This window comes from Helobdella robusta, assembly GCF_000326865.2.
Source record: "Helobdella robusta unplaced genomic scaffold HELROscaffold_15, whole genome shotgun sequence".
Classification (NCBI taxonomy): Eukaryota; Metazoa; Annelida; class Clitellata; order Rhynchobdellida; family Glossiphoniidae; genus Helobdella; species Helobdella robusta.
The window spans coordinates 2765691-2784010 of NW_008703839.1; the positions used below are offsets into that span (position 1 = coordinate 2765691).

Genomic DNA, 18320 nt, shown 5'->3' on the forward strand with positions numbered 1-18320 from the left:
ATGTCATATGTTACACTTCGAAATTTGTTAATCGCAGGAAAAGATGGGATCGAACTGCCGTCCATTGCTCAAGGACTCCTAAACGATCCAGTGCCAGAGCATGTTGATGTGAGTTGATGCTCTTTCATTGTGTGGTTGTGGTCCATGTTACGTGTGACTGGTGCTTGTTAATGTTACTATTATGTGTTTCACTATGTATGTAAATCGTTCTTCCATGTTAATGTTTAATATGCTTTTATATAATATGCTTTCTCGTGTTTTATCATCATATTACGTTGTGTTGTTTTTAAATATTTTTTCATTCCTTTTAAAACTATCTGCTTTTTCAATGTTCCAAAAATGTTTTTAAATGCATTAATGTGTAAATCAGTATTTAATTTAATAATTATTTTATGACAAATTTTTAACGTAAGTTGTGTTTCTAGATTATTTCGTCAATGTTTTAGTTTTTGATTTTAAGATGTTTCATCCTTAGTGAACAGCATTTCGTGTTGAATGATTGATTTATTGTTTTGCGAATGTTGAATATTTATTTTAACATTATTCATTAACTTTGACAGAGAAGACTGTTTGAGTACATAGTGAAAAACTTTGAGAAAGTTGAGTGTGGCCTCTTCAGATCGACGGCTCAGGAGTAGGTTGAACTTTAAGTTATTGACTTCATTATTTTAAAAATCCGCAGCGAAACTAACTTTACTTATGAAATTTCATTTACATAACATGAACCACACCAAGAGAATAGTAAGATGAAATAAATGTTCAAATCCAATCACAATATGTCGTTGATTAAAACGAATAAATTGCTATAAGTATCACCATTAGAATGCTTCTTTCAAAGTTTCGGTTGTAGTGAGTTGAAACCGAGTTGTTGTGACGTAAGACTTAAGAGGCACTATTTTTACTATTACAAACCACAGACGATGATGTTTATCTTCCAAAAACAATTTCTTTTTAGTATGAAAAATGACACTAACATTTAAATTTAGCAATTGACAAAAATCTGTCATTCAAACTCTGCTCCGTCATAAAAAACCATTTGTTTTTAATATCCATATTAACAATGTGGTCGTACTGACACTGACTTCAACAGAATGTTACAAAATAATTAATGCAGTTGAATGATGAGCGTTTTAAGCCAATACCATTTATTTTATATTCGTCTTATATTCACGATGTAAAGTAGTGGAAGAGATGTTGAAAGATTATAGTTGATTGAAAACAACTGCATTAAACAAAAGCATTTGCATAAAAGTATTTTAACAAATAGTTTTTGGACTTATTAAGGATTAGATTTTATATCAAAAAATAAATTCAACCAAATTACAAAATAATATAAGCACTTCATCTATTTTATATTATAATTTACAAATTCCAAAATGTTGACAGAAACGTGTGTGAATGCGGCAACATATTCGCGAATCATACGGAGGAAGCGAAGGCAGCAGGCAAGCTCTTCTCCTCGTCTCCTTCAAATTCGCTGCAGCTTGAAACAAAGGTCTCCTCGCCAACTGATGCTTTCGGTGAAATCAACTTTGGAGGAAGAACCAACAGCTCTGTTAGTGACGCATTCAACAAACGCCCGAACTTTTCAATCATTCTTTATTTCACTGCTGTCTCAATCGATATTGATCCAGTGCTTGATGCTAAGCAAATATCGCAGAAATGAGAAGATTGATAATAATATTTTTAGGACTAACCGCAGCACAACAAGTTGATACACCACGAATGCAATAAATTATGTTTATTGCAATAATAAGAACATTTCTACACTTGACTTCGACTTCTTATCTAGAAATATTTTTGACATTTTGACAGATCTAATTTTTGTCAAATAATTTAAAACCAACTGTGAAATAAATTATTACGGAGCACTTCTTTATTAGTTGTTTAATTAAAGATGAATTTTGTTAAATTTGCCAATTTGGGCTGACAAACCTTACGTAAGTATACGGACGCAACTTGATAACAAGAAAAACTGTTATACATGAACATTTACAGTACGTAAGGTTGAGTTCGTCAACAGAAGCTTCAGCCGTGCTGGAGTTGATGAGGAAGTACTGGACGATGGACAAACCAAACCTGCTGCTCTCCGTCACTGGGGGCGCGCAAAACTTCACAATGAAGCCCAGGTTCGCCTTCAATGCATACGTTAGAATTCATCGTAATGTCTCGCTTCGAATTATTACGTAAAAAATTTTTTTGTTCCTACTTTTGAAAAATTTAAAATTATATAATTAAATAAATAATTATGATCATTCCTTCATAATTTTAGATTGAAAGAAGTCTTCAGACAGGGTTTTATAAAAGCTGCCCAATCTACTGGTTCGTTAATATGATGAGTAATTTTGTTTTCAGAATCTTTTGAATTTGATGGTTTTGAAAAATTTATTGAGAGACAAAATTGTTTTACAGGTGCTTGGATCATAACCGGAGGAATGAACGCCGGAGTTATGAAGCACGTCGGTGAAGCTGTCAGGGATTATACACTGAAACATGGCAGTAAGAACATCATCACAACTATAGGTCAGGTTTTGCAAAGTGTTTCTAAAAAGATAATAACAGAATGCAATGATGAGGATGTTGAAAACTGTTCAAAAAATGTTGAAAACTTTATACACCATAGTAACACCAACGCTGATGACAAAACTTTACGACAAAATCAACTTGTTGAAACCATGCAGAACCACTTTTAATTTGCAGGAATAGCACCATGGGGTTGCATACTGAATCGAGAAAGTTTGATGTCTTCAACAGGCACAGGTTGCTGGCCAGCCAACTATTCATCAGTTGCATCGTCCGTAACCAAGGAATGTCCTCTCGATCCTAACCACTCCCACTTCATTCTCGTCGACGACTCAACGTCCGGTAAATATGGCAGTGAAATAACCTTAAGAGCTGAACTTGAAAGAGCAGTTTCCAACTCACCCACTTATCTAGAATTTGGTAAATTTACATAATTATCTAAAAATTTGCAAAAGTATTTTAACGTTTGTATCCGTGAGCTGCTAAACTGTTTCAAAACATTTTGAAACTAACGATCGATATATTGTGCTTAAATATGATTTTAAAAATATTCGGTTTTTTAACTGAACCTAATTGAATAAAAAATAATTAAATTGTGAAAATAAATAAACTAACAAAGTAACGAAATGTTGTTAAAGATAGCGATGAATCAGTAGCCATCCCGATCGTGAGCATTGTGTTGGAAGGAGGACCAAACAGCATCGAAACCGTCAAGAACGCAATCGCTTGTGGAACTCCTGCTATCATTGTTCAGGTTGCAAGATGATTCAGTAATCAAAAAATTAAATTACATTTCATATTATAATTGTACTTTTAAACATTTTCACTGTGATTTTTGAACTCTGATCCATCCTGAAATATTCTTAAAAAAGAATATTTCAGCTTAATGTGATGTCTTAATAAAGCTTGTGGTTGTTATTAGCTTGTCAACTGAGTAATAATATTTATTCAGGGCTCAGGTAGAGTGGCTGATATATTGGCGCATGCATACAACAACGCTGTCGAAGTAGAGATTGTGGCAGAAGATCAGCTGGGCAAGAAACACAAACAGTTGGTGGCTGTTTGTTTGTTTGTTTGTCTGTCTGTCTGTCTGTCTGTCTGTCTGTTTGTCTGTTTGTTTGTTTGTTTGTTTGTTTGTTTGTTTGTTTGTTTGTTTGTTTGTTTGTTTGTTTGTTTGTTTGTTTGTTTGTTTGTTTGTTTGTTTGTTTGTTTGTTTGTTTGTTTGTTTGTTTGTTTGTTTGTTTGTTTGTTTGTTTGTTTGTTTGTTTGTTTGTTTGTTTGTTTGTTTGTTTGTTTGTTTGTTTGTTTGTTTGTTTGTTTGTTTGTTTGTTTGTTTGTTTGTTTGTTTGTTTGTTTGTTTGTTTGTTTGTTTGTTTGTTTGTTTGTTTGTTTGTTTGTTTGTTTGTTTGTTTGTTTGTTTGTTTGTTTGTTTGTTTGTTAGGAACCTTCAACTTAAAACTCAATCCATTCAATGATATCAGGATTCATTAAACACAATCAAAGACGTTTTCATTAATAAAGAGAGCAACTGATTTATTGTACAAAAAGAACATTTGTATGTATAAATTCTTAAATATATATAGACATGCAATTTTTTATGTATATAAGATATGCTTTATTGTAAAAACAACACTTTCAATAATATTGTTACAACTTGCTGACTTCAACAAGGCTGATATCAATTGTGGAGCAGTGGTTGGAAAAGGAGCTGATGGACAAAATAAAAAGTGAACTGAAAACAAAAAGTGATGAGCAAGCAAAACAGTACGTTTTAATGTTCTTTCAAACCTATTTTATGTGAATATTTTTTTTTATCCATTAAAACATTTTCTCATGAGTTCGTTTTTGTTGCGAAAATGTCAAACAACGAGTTTTAATGAGTTGTTTAATTATTATACATCAAAAACAAGGCAAACTTCTTCAAAAAAGAAAGCCATTTTTTAAGCTTGTTTTCCACCGATAGATTATTTTCAATTATTGCTTTCTGCTTTCATTATTTTAATTTATGAAAATTCATTCTGAGTTTTATCATTATTTCTTCTAATGCTATTTAGGATTAATTGCACATTTCATAACATTACGAAATCGTTGGCGAGACGGCTCACCGGAGAAGCATGATTGTTTTGTTTGTTTGCAAAAATTATCACATAACAATCAAATTTTAAGATAAAACAATCTTTTCAATAAATAAATAATTTAAAGATGAATATTCGTCATCGTGTTCCTTCTTATAATAATAATTCTTCAATAAAGTTGCTAAAAATACTAACAACAGAACAATACAAACAACACTAACAGGATCTTGGAGAACGTAAAAATTTGTGTGAGCAACAGAGATTTCATGACCGTCTTCGACCTTGACGGGAAGGACTGCGGCTCAGATATTGACATCACCATATTGAAAGCTCTTCTTAAATGTATTCAATTCATTCAAATATAAACTGTCCTTTAATCACTAATTACATTGCTGAACGTTATTTGTTTAATCACTTATTACATTCTTGAACGTTATTTGCAAATATTGGTCCGTTATAAGGATTGGATTAAAAAAAACAATACATAACTTTTAAAAAAATGTTTTAACTTAAGATTACGATCGCGTCAGTAAAATTTTTAGTTGATCACATTATGATTTGTATGCCCCATAAATTTATATCACAATTTTTTGTAATTAAAGATTTTTGTTTTACGCTAACTAAAAGGCCAAACGTTAATCACTTCAGCCAACAAAGGCAAAAAGATTGATCAGTTGAAGTTGGCACTGGCATGGAATCGTGCTGACGTGGCAAGGGAGCAGATATTCACGGATGATGCCATTTTTGAGGTTGGAACAAGATCAAAATATGTACATAATAATATTAATTTATTTTTATAAAATTACATCACGCTCAAATGTACCGTAGATATTTTAGTATCAGTATATTTTTCTATCAAGTAGTTTTTCCTTTATTATACTGCTCTGACATAAAGAAGACTGCTTACATATCACTCTCCTACATCCATAGACCAAGCAGCATGCTCCAGGCAAGCGCAAACACCGCATTTTACACGCATAACCTTATAATAAAAAAATATTATCAATAATAATAATATAAACATTTATATAGCGCCGATTTGCACAGTTGCTTCAGAAACACTCAATTTTTATAGCGCCCTACTCTAAGGAACGCTTCTTCTAGATTCAGATTGTCACTAAAATGTCTCGAATGTTTTGTTTTATGTTCATTGAGTAGTAGTTGTTGATGAATGTATGGAGGCAAAAATGTGCAGATGGAAGAGTATCCCACATGCAGCACACACGGAGGACTCTTACGAGAGGCAACGGTGGAGCGATAATAAGCTGGAGTCGTTCCTTTGGCTTGAGTTTTCCGGTTGACGATGAAACTTCAGCAACGTTGACAATAAAATTTAATTTTTGTATTTTTGAAGAATTGCAATTCAAAAAACATTTTCGCAGCCTGGAATCTCAAAAAACAACGTCCGAACACAAATGTCAACAAACCTAGTCTTTGAGTTTCTGATAGACAGGTAAGGCTCTGGGGCAATGGTTTTTTGGTGGTCGAGTTGATTAAAGCGAGAAAAAGTGGATTCAACCCCTCATCAACGTTGCCGTTAGATTCGAAAAGCCGTTGCAGCACCACTTCCCATGGACGACGCCTCGTTGCTGGGTTTTTTCAATGGAGTAATCTACACCAGCCTGCTTGCTCCGGTTTCTATTATTAATGGCTGGTATTGTTAATAGCTACAAATTAGAATTAGACATTAACATCCGCAATATCTCTCTTTTTTGCCATATCCACCCAGATGATGTGCCACATTTTTTCAACAGCATCCACAACCTTACTCATCTTAACACAGTTCACCTTTGGAAAAATTTCATGAAAGTTGCAAGTTGGCAACAACTTTTGTTGATCCAATAAGCTAGGGCAACAACAGCACCAACGACCAGGTCATTGCACAATAGCAACAACGCATGACATGGAACTTTTACCGATTGAGTTAACTCACGGTATGCAGCACAATAATTTAAGCTAAAAGTTGAAGTACAACCTGGAAAATCATGGTTTTCATAAAAGTTTTATATTGATATCATTGTCACTTATTATTTTCGGAAAACGTTCGAAAAATTAAATGATCTCCACTTTTTGTTACCTCAAAACCTCCAAATCGGGAATTGAAGCTATTGTTAAATGTTCAATCTTGATTAATGCGTTAGTTAAAATTAATTAACACCATGCAGCCAGAAGATCTTTACGACTTGATGTACAAAGCGTTGATTCAGAACAAAGTTGAATTCGTCAAACTGCTCATAAGCCGAGGTGTTAGTTTGAAAGAGTTTGCCACCGTGCCCAGAATATTGAGTCTTCTCAACGAGGTGAACATTGCTTGCTCGTTTTTTAATAGTTATATTATTAATAGAACTATTTATATTTATATATTTATTATTAATAGCTAATATATTCATCTGAACATAACAGAAAGAAACATTATGCTATAATTCAATTGTTTCAACTGTTTTAATCTATATACCTACAATGGTTTTAAATATTGTATTATCGGTAGACAAAATATGTTAGTAGGTGTGAATAATCACACTGACGTGGTATTGCCTCTTTGTCGGTAGTTAATAATTTAACAACACCTAAAAAATATTTGTTTTTCGTGATGATTCATAACATCAAATAAATATAATATGCTATTTTAATAAAATTCCTTATTCGAACAAATCTTTTTGATTGAATATAATTAATTTTTTTGTTAAAAAAAATAAAAAAACATTTTGTTAATTCGTTAGTGAAAGGTCAGACATAGAGCAACTTTTTCCTTTCATTCATTTGAAATAAACACACACGATTCATTCATTCACTGCAGCCATTGACTCGAAGAAACTGCAAACATCTCTTCAACATTTCGGAGGTTACAAATTTTCATTTTAAACATCATATATTAAAAATTGCTCGCAAGTTGTTAAAAATTATTTTTAGAGCACTCTAGTTTCTTTGAAGCACGTGGGTCAATTGGTGCAGGATTTGATGGGCCACTACTATGAGCACAGTTTCTGCAAACCGCCTTACAAAGACATTGAAGCATCTGACTACGTAAAGACATCTAACATTCACGCCAAAAAAGATAATCCATTAAAAAGTCTAAAAATTCCTTTCAACACGCTGAGAAGTGGAAAATGTAATTTTAAGTTTCGTCCATTCATTTCATGTACATTCATTTTAAGTTGTGACAAAATTCAGATAACAATCAGTGTTGTTATTTGTATTTTTACAACATTTTTTGTGCCAATATAGCAATATATACTTTAATAAATGCTATACCTACTGATTCATTATCCATTCATATATGAAAATTTATGACATATCACACTTGCTTGAATATTCATATTTACACCAGCCGACAAACGGTTGCCCCTACCTGAGTTTGAAGACCCATCTAACGTGTTGTTCCTCTGGTGTGTCCTAGTCCACATGAAAGATATGTCCTTGGTCTTTCTCGATATAGGAAAGGTTTGATTTGAATGCATCGCTTACTACAATGAAATCGTTCAACTACTAAAAAAATTAACTAAAAAATAAAATAAAAGGAAGACATAGCAATGGCATTGATGGCCCAACACATTTCAAAATCCCTCCTTCAAAAAGAGCAGGATTCAGACTTTGCTGTCAACATCCAAAATCAAATTGAGTCTGTTCTTGCTATCAAAAAAATTTTTTCCAATTAAATTTCGTTATCCGACTTACAACTTTAAATTCTATGAAAAAACTCTTATATCATTGTTTTGTTTCTTCAGGCTGTTGATTTGAAATAAAAAAACGATTGACAAATTTTAAAGATATTTTGGAAATTTAGCCCTGGGTGTGTTAAACGAGTGTTACTCGGTCGACCAGTCGAAGGCCACCTTATTGCTTGTGAGGCAGATGAGCTCATTTGGAGAGACAACCGTCTTGAAAATGGCCGTAAGTAATAATAAATGATTGCTAATTTATCAAATGCTTACAAAGTAAGATCAAAAATAAAAAAGACCAAATTAAACTTGGAATAACCAAAATTAAAATGTTATTCGCAGGTGCAAGCAGACCATAAAGAGTTTGTAGCACATCCGGCCTGTCAGAATTTGTTGACCAACATTTGGACTGACCAGTTGAGTGATGATAACAATTATATTTGGGTAAGTGTTTGCGTTCGCGATAACAATCAAGCCGGCATTGATTTTTACGTTGATGGCTTTTTATTAATTTGTTATTAAATTTTTTGTTTTTATTATTTGTTGAAAATTGCAAAAATAAAAATTTTGGAAATTTGTTGTTTCCTGGTCCTTAATGGCGTATCTAAATATTTGACGTTATTAATAAAATATAAGACTTAATTTTGATTGTTGAAACTTTGATCTTTAAGTTTAAAAAGCAACCTACGTAATTAACCTATGTTACTTTTGCTGCAAAAATTGAAAAAACTTGACTCAACATCTTAAGAATATATTTGGTCGTTAGAAAGAGTTTGCCAATAACTATTCTGTAATGTTCAAACACATCCCCGTTCAACTTTAATATATCGCTATTGTGAACTTTGGAATTTTTCATATTGAATGTATTCCATTGGTTAACTATGTAAGCAACTACCAGAGATTTAGTATAAACTCGAAGTTTTATTTACTAATCCTGGCACTGAATAAATGTATAAAAATTCATTACATTATAATAAAATAGATCATATTAGCACTTCTTATGCCTTTCCTATCTCCCATCCTACTGAACTTCAGACAGAAAGAAATTCGGCTGAATAATGCCGAAGATGCTAAGGAGAAAGCTCTCACGAGAATGGTGTGTATGTTGTGTTTTGCATGTTCTATGCGTACGTCAAACCTCATTTTATACAATTTAAATGTTTCTATCATGTATTATGTATGTATGGTTACTGGTTATATATGTTTCTACGATATTTAATAATTGCTTAAAATTAATCTAATTATAAAAAAGGTTCAAAATATTTTACGAAGTCTAGGTGGTTTAGAAAAATTTTTAATTCATAAAATGAATAATTTCTCAACAATAAAACTGACAGTTCCTCAACAAGAAGCGACATAACTCGGATGCCAGACGAGAAAAGAACGTTGCCGCCACACAGTTCGTCGCCTGCTCCTTGAATTTTTATTTTCATTATTATTGATACTGTAATTTTTCTTCAACAATCATAAATAAAAAAGCAATTTAAATTTTATTTTGACATTTTCTCAATTTATTCTTCATTTTTTAATACAATCTATGTCTTTTATCAGCCAAACAGGCATTAAATTTATTTTTTGCCAGTAATTTAAATTTGATTTGAATTGTAATGTGTCAAAATCTTGAGTAGTAATTGTTTAACTGAATTTATTGTCATGTAAACAACCTGTGATTCAAAAAATAACATCAAAGATTGTATTAATTCTTCATTACCTTCCATTAAAACAGCATTCTGATTCAGCAGTCAAAAGAGAAGACCCAGCAGAAGGCCCAAGAACGAAACTTTGTTTTAGAATATTGGGATAAGTTAGAATCATTTTTCAAGGCTCCATTCACCACGTTCTGTTACAACTGTGTTAGAATTAATTTGCTCAGTTGATTTAAATTTAACTTGTCTAAATCGACATTTGATGTGAATTTGTATCTCAAATATATCATAAAGTTAAACAAAATGCGTTTAAATTTAGAGTTGTAGTTAGGTAGAAAACGTTTAAAATGCCGTTCGCAAAATGTTCGCAGAGTATAACCAATTCAGTTAGCAGGATTTATACAATTTATAGTTAAGAATGATTTCAAATTTGCATCCAATGTTTTATTCATCAGATAGCCTACTTTGCCTTTCTGCTACTATTCGGCGTCATACTGCTCACCAACTTCTTCCCCGTCTACGGCAAACAATCCAATCAAGTCATTCCCATAGAAGAGATAATACTCATTGCCTGGGTCAGTACATTTCTTTTGGAAGAAATCAGACAGGTGAGTGCAGCTTTTTAAATTTTATTTGATTGAATCTGTTTTTAATACAAATTAATAACATAACAGTTTTTGAATTAAACATTTTAATTTTTATTATATTTTAACAATTTTTCAAATTCATATCACACGCGAAACAAATTTATTTTCAAATTTTTTCAGTTCATAGTGACTGAATCATCTCATCCGGGTCAAAAGCTGTTCAACTACATCTCTGACCCTTGGAATGTATCCGATATCATCTCTATCGCCACTTTCTACATTGGACTCACTTTGAGGTAATAAAAAATACGTTTCAATTATTTGAAAGATATAAGTTGGTCATTGAAATTAATTTTAAAATATCTTTTTTTTATTTATTAAGATTCCAAGCGATAAAATTTTTCAAAACGTCAGGTTCATTCCAACAAGCACCTGCGAGAGATGCTTCTACGCTGGCAGAATAGTGCTGGCCTTCAACTTGATGATGTTCTTCCTCAGAGTTTTGCACATGTTTTCAGTACATCAGCAACTTGGTCCCAAACTCGTCATGATCAAACAAATGGTTTGTTTTTGTTTTCTTATTTTTATTGTATAGGATGAATTGGCTCCTTGGATGTTTGTTTGAAAGTTGATAATAAATAAATATTCTGTTCACATTTGTCTCTACACAAAATTGTTTTATTAACGTTGCAGATGGTGGATCTTTTTTATTTTGTCATCATTATAATGGTCTTCATATCATCGTACGGAATAACATCACAAGTCATCCTCTACCCCAACCAAGAGCTGAACATCAAACTTGCGAGAGATGTCTTGAGTGATGCCTGGTGGAATGTGTACGGACAGTTGGATATTGATATGGTCTCAGGTTCTGCTTTTTTTATTTTAGAAATGTTTGACAGTTTTGAATTTCGTAGTAGTACAAATACTTTAAGTTTAATTAATAATCGTACTATAAATGAAAGCAAAAACCAAGTGGAATTAGATGCAGACAGTTATCAGAATACATTATTTTAAAATATATTGCTTGACAACTTGAGTTTGATATTAAAAAAATGTTTATGAAATAACGAAAAATTGAAAAAAAAATATTTAATCCTCATCAAACATTAAAAACTTTATAAAAAAAATATAAAAATAAATTCAATGCAAAGAAAAGCTTTTTTCAAAACTTGTAGCTATCTTGCTTTGCATTTAAAATGAAGTCAATATAAATGAAACATTTCAGACGGCAAATGTAGCAGCAAGCCTGACGTGTGTGACTTCAATTCAACCACCGGCAAATGCAAGGCTCTCGACTGCGCTGTCTACGGGTACGAGTCTGACAAATGTTATGGAAAGGAAGACAATTGCGTGGCGAATGATTGGGTCGTGCCAATTCTCCTAGCCATATACGCCCTCATCACCAATGTCATGATGCTCAACTTGCTCATTGCCATGTTCAGGTACCATGTCATATGATTTCAAAGTTAAACAGATTGTTTCGGTCTAAATTTTACAAGTATTTTCAATCGTTAAGGTCTAGTAGAGTTTATCATGAAAAATGAGATAGATTTTGTTAAAAATAATATTCCAGCAACACATTTGCCGCGGTGCAAGGCCAGTCGAACGTTGTTTGGAAGATGCAGCGTTACCATCTCATCCAGGTGCTTCTCATGCGGTGATATGACAACGCCATTTAATTATGACATGCCATGTGTTGGATGAATAATTTTTATTGGTTTATTTTAGTTTCTCTAAAGTTGACTCTCCTTCACACTTATTTTTCATATTGTTGTGATTTTAAAAGAGATGGATATTATGTATTTGGGAATAGAATTTTCTGCGGAACACATAAACAGAATTTAAGTATTATAAATAAATGAATATTAATATCATAATTAGAATGCTACTTGTTATCTAAGTGAATTTTTTAATAATTCTAAAACGTCTCTTCATAAAATATAAATTAAACTTTAAATAAAAAATCCAAAATATTTTATTATTATTTATAGAAATAAATTTTAATGAATGAATGGGATAAAACGGCAGGAGTTTGAGAGCAGACCAATATGGCCCCCTCCACTCATAATCATCGGCCACGTGTACCAGTTCATCAGGTACATGGTCTTCGATAGGTGCTGCCGGAATCAGAAATCCACTAAAATTGGATTTCGTAAGTTTTTTTTTGTGTGTGTCAATGCCACAGTGTTAATGCATGATTCATCACGTTTATAGACATGCCGTATTTTGATTGATTTATTTATTTTGATTTATTTTTGGTTTATTTTTATGTGTTTTATACATTTTATTTTATTTAGTTTTCTTTAAAATTTATGTTTTGAGGGGCTATCAAAAACTTATCGTGCGTTCCTAAATATCATCCATACAAACGCAACATGAGCATGGTTCAAAAATATCTCACTAGGCATGAAGTTGAACAAGGTGGAAGAGAAGGAGCTGATAAACTGGGAGAACATTTATTCAGAGGAGTATCTACTGAACAATGAAACCACTGCTGAGTCATCCATGGAGTTCAAAATTAATGAGACTTTTAAGAAGTTTGTTGGCATTGTTGTTGAATGGCGATATAGTATTGTTGAAAATTTTATAAATTTAAAATGTTTTTCCATTGGAAAAATAAATAATTATAATTAGATTCAATTTTTTTATTTACGAAATTATTTTACATAAATTATTTTAAATAAACGTGGTGTTTTGCAATTTGGTCATGTCCTTCAAATTACGTATGTCAATTATTTATATTGCACGTGACATGATGACGTCATCACTCAGATCCGATGACGTCATGTTCAAATTGGACCAACTTTCGGAGAGCAGTTTGTTTTCTCAAACGACAAGTCTTAAGGACGCCGCCCAAACCAAACTGCCTCCACTGCTGGAAAAAAGATTTGCACAGATTGAAGAACAAGTTGTTGTTTTAATTGAATTTTTGTGAAATAAATAACATATAAATTAATCAAAAGAGTATTGAAATTGTTTGAGGGCATTTGATTAAAGTTGTTTTTAATGAAATTTATGAAAAATTCGTATATAGAGGTTCGTAACTTACAATTTCGTCAAAAGTTTTCCCCGATTTGTTTTTATTAAACTATGTTTTATTTAAATTAATTAATGAATAAATGATGATATTTTGAATATGATCACTGATAATAAATTGTGACGTGTCTCATTGCGTCCCTTCTCTAAAATTCATGGCCGTTTATTTATAATCAACCACCAAAGTTGAAGCAGAACGCGCAGGCGCTGACGCTGTTGATGGACCACCTGAAGATCAGTAGGGAAGCTCCGGAGGAAGTTAAACTTGCAGATGTCACCGGCAAGGAAGGTTAGGATGATGACGATGATGAGGAGGATGCCGATGAGGATGATGATGACGATGAGGATGATGATGGTGATAGTGTTTTTGATGATGATGATGATGATGATGATGATGATGATGATGATGATGATGATGATGATGATGATGATGATAAGGATAATGATGAAAAAAATGTTGTCAAGACTAAAGGGAGAAAAAGTTATTGTGATGAAGATATGAAGATTTACGAAATTTTTAAATTTCGTTAATGGTGTGATGTAATCTTAGCGTGTAGAAGGTTAATGCGACATCGGCCATCAATCTTATCCTAATAAGATTAGAAATAGAAGTTAATAAACAAAACCAAACATTATTTTACGTTGAGATTATTTTCAACAACCTTTTCCTCGAATTCAAAAATGCGAATAAGTATTGACATTCGCCGTTTAAAATTATTGGAACATTTTTAAAAAATAGATGCTTTTAATTTCAGCAGATAATTTTTATTTAATTTGTTTAAAATAGATATTCTTTAATTTCTAATTAACAAACCCAACCAGTGTATACGTCATTGCTAAAATTAAACTACCGTCACTTCAATTTGTCTTGCATCTTGTCAAATATTGCTATTACGACTCAAACACAACAGATGTGGAAAGACGACAGGTAGAGATTAAAAAGAAGAAAGAACTTGAGACGGAAAGATTGAAAGAGGAATTGAAGCAGCACAAGCTTTCTAGGTCGGCTGTGTATCCAGTCATGTTCGAAGCTGTCGTCAGGTTTCCTGTACCGGACAACAAAGTTTCATGGAAGGTAAGTTGGTGTTTCTGTTTTATTTTATTTTATGTAGTCTGCTGCGTTTGGTCTGAGTTATTGTTGCAATGACAAATAACTCATAACAAGGGTGCTTTAGGTTTTACATTTCGAATAATTTGTCAACGATTTATTTCGATTTGTTGACAATCCAGGACAACTAATTGTAAATTTTTTCAAAGGAATTTCAATTGGTTGTTTATAGTTAGCAGTTCTAAATAAAAACTTTTTTGAAAATTGTTTTTTTGACCAAACAAATAATTCACTGTTTATGATAATCAGATCTAACTGAATGCCACCTCATCCCAGGTAGCTTATCCCTCGTACAAGCCTCCATCTTACACCTCCGATGAAGTCCTGGATGGAAATTACGATGAAGAGAAGTACGTTACGTTGTTGCATATATGTGAATTTATCATAAGTCAAAATGAGATTATTAAAACCTAATTAATTTCAATTTCTTCCAATTCTCTTTACAAATACAATTTTAATGATGTAATTCAAAATTAGTAACAAACTTTTTTTATTAACATTAAAACCATCTTCGTATCATTAATAATTTTAAAAAGTTTTACAAATTTTCAAACTCTACCCAACGAATAAACGAACGAACCAAATGTAGCATGGACCACATCAGCTTCAATGCCGTCGATCAGATGCGCAGGTACGACAGACGAAGTTGCACGGGCAGGTACGACATCGTTGACGGCTTCCCTCTCAACCCTAGAGGCCGGACAGGGTTGAAAGGTAGAGGATCCCTGAATCGATGGGGTCCCAACCACATCTACAAACTACTACTCACTAGGTTGGTTGTCAAATTTTTTAAAAATTTAATTATTTCTGGGTTTATTTTTCTACGAAACAGTTCAGTACTATCCGTTGACTTTGGACTATTTACACTTTGGAAATTTGAATTATGAACTAATTCACGAATAATTTTGGAGTTGATAAGTTTAATTTATTCATAAAAAGTAATAATATATTCTGTTTCGTATCAACGTATTTTTATGGATTATCTCCCAATGTAATAAAATTGATGAACAATACATAGATGGGCTGACAGCGAACCAACCTCTATAAAACCGAAAAAGTATTTGCAATTTTTAGCTGTCGAGTTCCTAGCTCCCGGACACAAAATCATCATTCCCGAGGTGAGCATTCAGATCTTTAAATTAATTTCCAACTGATATTTCTATAGTTTTGCTCTATTGTGTCATTACATCTTTTAATTCCAAAACATATTAATTTTCGTCTTGTAAAATATTGGAATAATAGAATTTAAAAATGGCTCTATGCTCAAGTTTTCGTTGTTCAAAATATAATAATGACCTCTAAATCCTTTGTTAAAGCAAAATTATTATTGTTTTTTGTTGGCCAAATTTCAACCGCCAGTTATTGTACCCTGAAACGAGCAACCCGACAATGGAATGCCTGCAAGACCTGCCTGACGCCGTCGAACTTAAGAGGTGGTTGAGAGAAGAAGGTGATCATGTGACCCATCTGTTTGAGGATCGCCAGGGAAGTCGCGATTATTACGACGATCCTCGAAACACGGACAACGCTTGGCTGGAAGTCTCAGCAGACATCTACCACGATGAAGACGTCATCGTCCTCACTAATGAACAGCTCGGAGATCCTCAAGTGAGTTTTTTAAACGGAAGTACTTCTTTTGCACGAAGCATGGTGACTTCGATATTTTCTTGTCTAATTTTGTTTTTTTCGGGTCCAGTCATGTAAATAGAACCCGGATGTTCCAAAATGAAATTTTGAAAACACCGAGATCACCATTCTTTGCTTAGTTTCATTTCACCGCATCACTTTTTAGCATAACTGTTATTTAATTTGTAGTGTCAGAGCTACAAATGAAACGACAATGCAACATCAATTCTGATACAATTTTATTTCTAATGAATTTATTTTCAAATAAATTACGTCCCAATGAATTCATAATTTTCAGACGATCAAAGACGACAAAAAATTTACATGGGTGAGGATACACCGTGGGATGGACGTCTACGCCGCGGATCTCCCCATTCTGAAAACAGCCGTCAACAAACTCAAAGCGTCGTTCTAATCAATATTACGGACGGCAAGGAATGGAACACAATGGAGTAATAATGCATCTGATCTATATTTTCTAACCGACATTTTTCATTAAAAACGTTCTCTCAAACAAATATTCAGTTATTCATACAATCTTATTTAACCACGACAAACATAAAATATCATGAGTATATCATTTTTGTGTGCCAAGGTTTGGCCAAACAACATCATGTCAGATTAATTATGGCAGTTGTATATCGTTAACCCATTTAGTTATATCGGTATTTTAAGTTAAAAAACTTTCATTTATATTTATTTTAATTTGTTTTATTTATTTAATCATATTTTGTTAGTGAATTTTAGTGGGCTAGGAATTTATTTCAATTATTGAACACCCGGCGGTAAAGATTTTCCTGACTTGTTCTGGCGATGTTCACATAGTTTAATTTAATTTTCGCCAGCTTGAACCTGAGTAAATGACATCTGATGTGATAGAGAGCTTTCCTTCTTCGCACTGTTATGTATACCGCTGTCGCATTGAATTGTTTGTATAATCAACTGAAAAAAATTTATTAATTTTTAACGAAACTTCATTGTATTTTGAAGGACATCTGATAAAATTAAAAAATCATCTTGCTTACTATATCTTTTTCTTGTTATTTCCTTTTAGTTGTTAGAATTGTTTTCCTTGAATGAATTTATACTGCAAAATAAAAAAATTATGATAATACAGTCTTATTTCTTATTAATTAGTCGCCAGATAACGTTATAAAACAATACTCGTTTGCGCAACTAGCATAATGTCATTTAACTTTCATAGAAAAAGTCATCCATTCATTTACAATAAGTGCTTAATTTCTCAAGACTAATTGTCAATCATGTGAATAAAAAGTTGTGTGTGTAAGTTTAGTTGGAAAATTATCAATTTCGCAAAATATTCAGACTCATCAGTGCGTGAATCCTTCTGGTTTTTGTATAATATGAGAAATTACTAAACTACATTCGAACAAGAATATAAAATATTTTTCAGAAATAAAACATTTTTATTTCAAATTTTGTCTTATTGATCTTGCTACATCAGCTGCACCTCGAATAATAAACTCAAATTTAATATGTTTTATTTATTTATATATTCAGAGAATGTAGGAAGAGAGGTCTAGCTTTGTATTGCGTGTTTCTGTTGAATGCAACATTTTATGCTTTTCTACCCTCTTGCTCACGGAACATTTTGTTTTGTAACGAAAAAATAATTCAGTTAATGAATTTATTGGACGTGTGAATGGGAGAACGAAGTGTGCAGTTATGCAAATGTCACCGTACAATCTTCTCATATCAAGTAATAGTTAATTTGCGTCTTACACGCAATTGAGAAAATGTTAAATAAAAGCAATGACGCCAAATAAAATTTGAATTTTATAAAGTTTTTTTTAGATCCATTAGCCCATTAAAAAATAATTAATATAAAAATATATAGTTTCATAAAATTAAACCATATAGATAAATAAACTTAAATTCACTTTTATAAAATCTGTGGTAAAAATACCAAGAAGAAAGCAGAATGCCATCAAACAAACTTTTTACATTTTTGCACCAAAAAAATTTTGTTGCAATCTGCTTGCACGGTTGAGTTGATTTTAATTAGGTCTATCAGTAAATCGAATAGCTAAAAAATA

General features: G+C 32.2%; 1 protein-coding gene across 1 annotated transcript; it reads left to right on the forward strand.

Annotated features, from left to right (window-relative positions):
* On the forward strand, nt 1–17375 carry HELRODRAFT_190762 (hypothetical protein; the record flags this gene model as incomplete). The annotated part of the gene is made up of 39 exons (XM_009015227.1): nt 1–108; nt 561–634; nt 1387–1555; nt 1999–2129; nt 2273–2322; nt 2413–2499; nt 2701–2943; nt 3162–3277; nt 3476–3573; nt 4195–4287; nt 4822–4940; nt 5247–5347; nt 6140–6232; nt 6764–6898; nt 7396–7440; nt 7509–7707; nt 7927–8039; nt 8117–8217; nt 8366–8489; nt 8600–8701; nt 9240–9353; nt 9595–9656; nt 9984–10110; nt 10359–10511; nt 10671–10786; nt 10905–11052; nt 11184–11358; nt 11719–11935; nt 12067–12136; nt 12522–12645; nt 12898–13030; nt 13266–13401; nt 13716–13818; nt 14441–14604; nt 14914–14987; nt 15227–15409; nt 15656–15755; nt 15997–16245; nt 16562–17375. The coding sequence occupies 39 exons, from the start codon at nt 1–3 to the stop codon at nt 16676–16678; spliced, it is 4866 nt and encodes a 1621-aa protein (XP_009013475.1). The 3' UTR covers nt 16679–17375.
* Between the last annotated feature and the right edge of the window lie 945 nt (nt 17376–18320).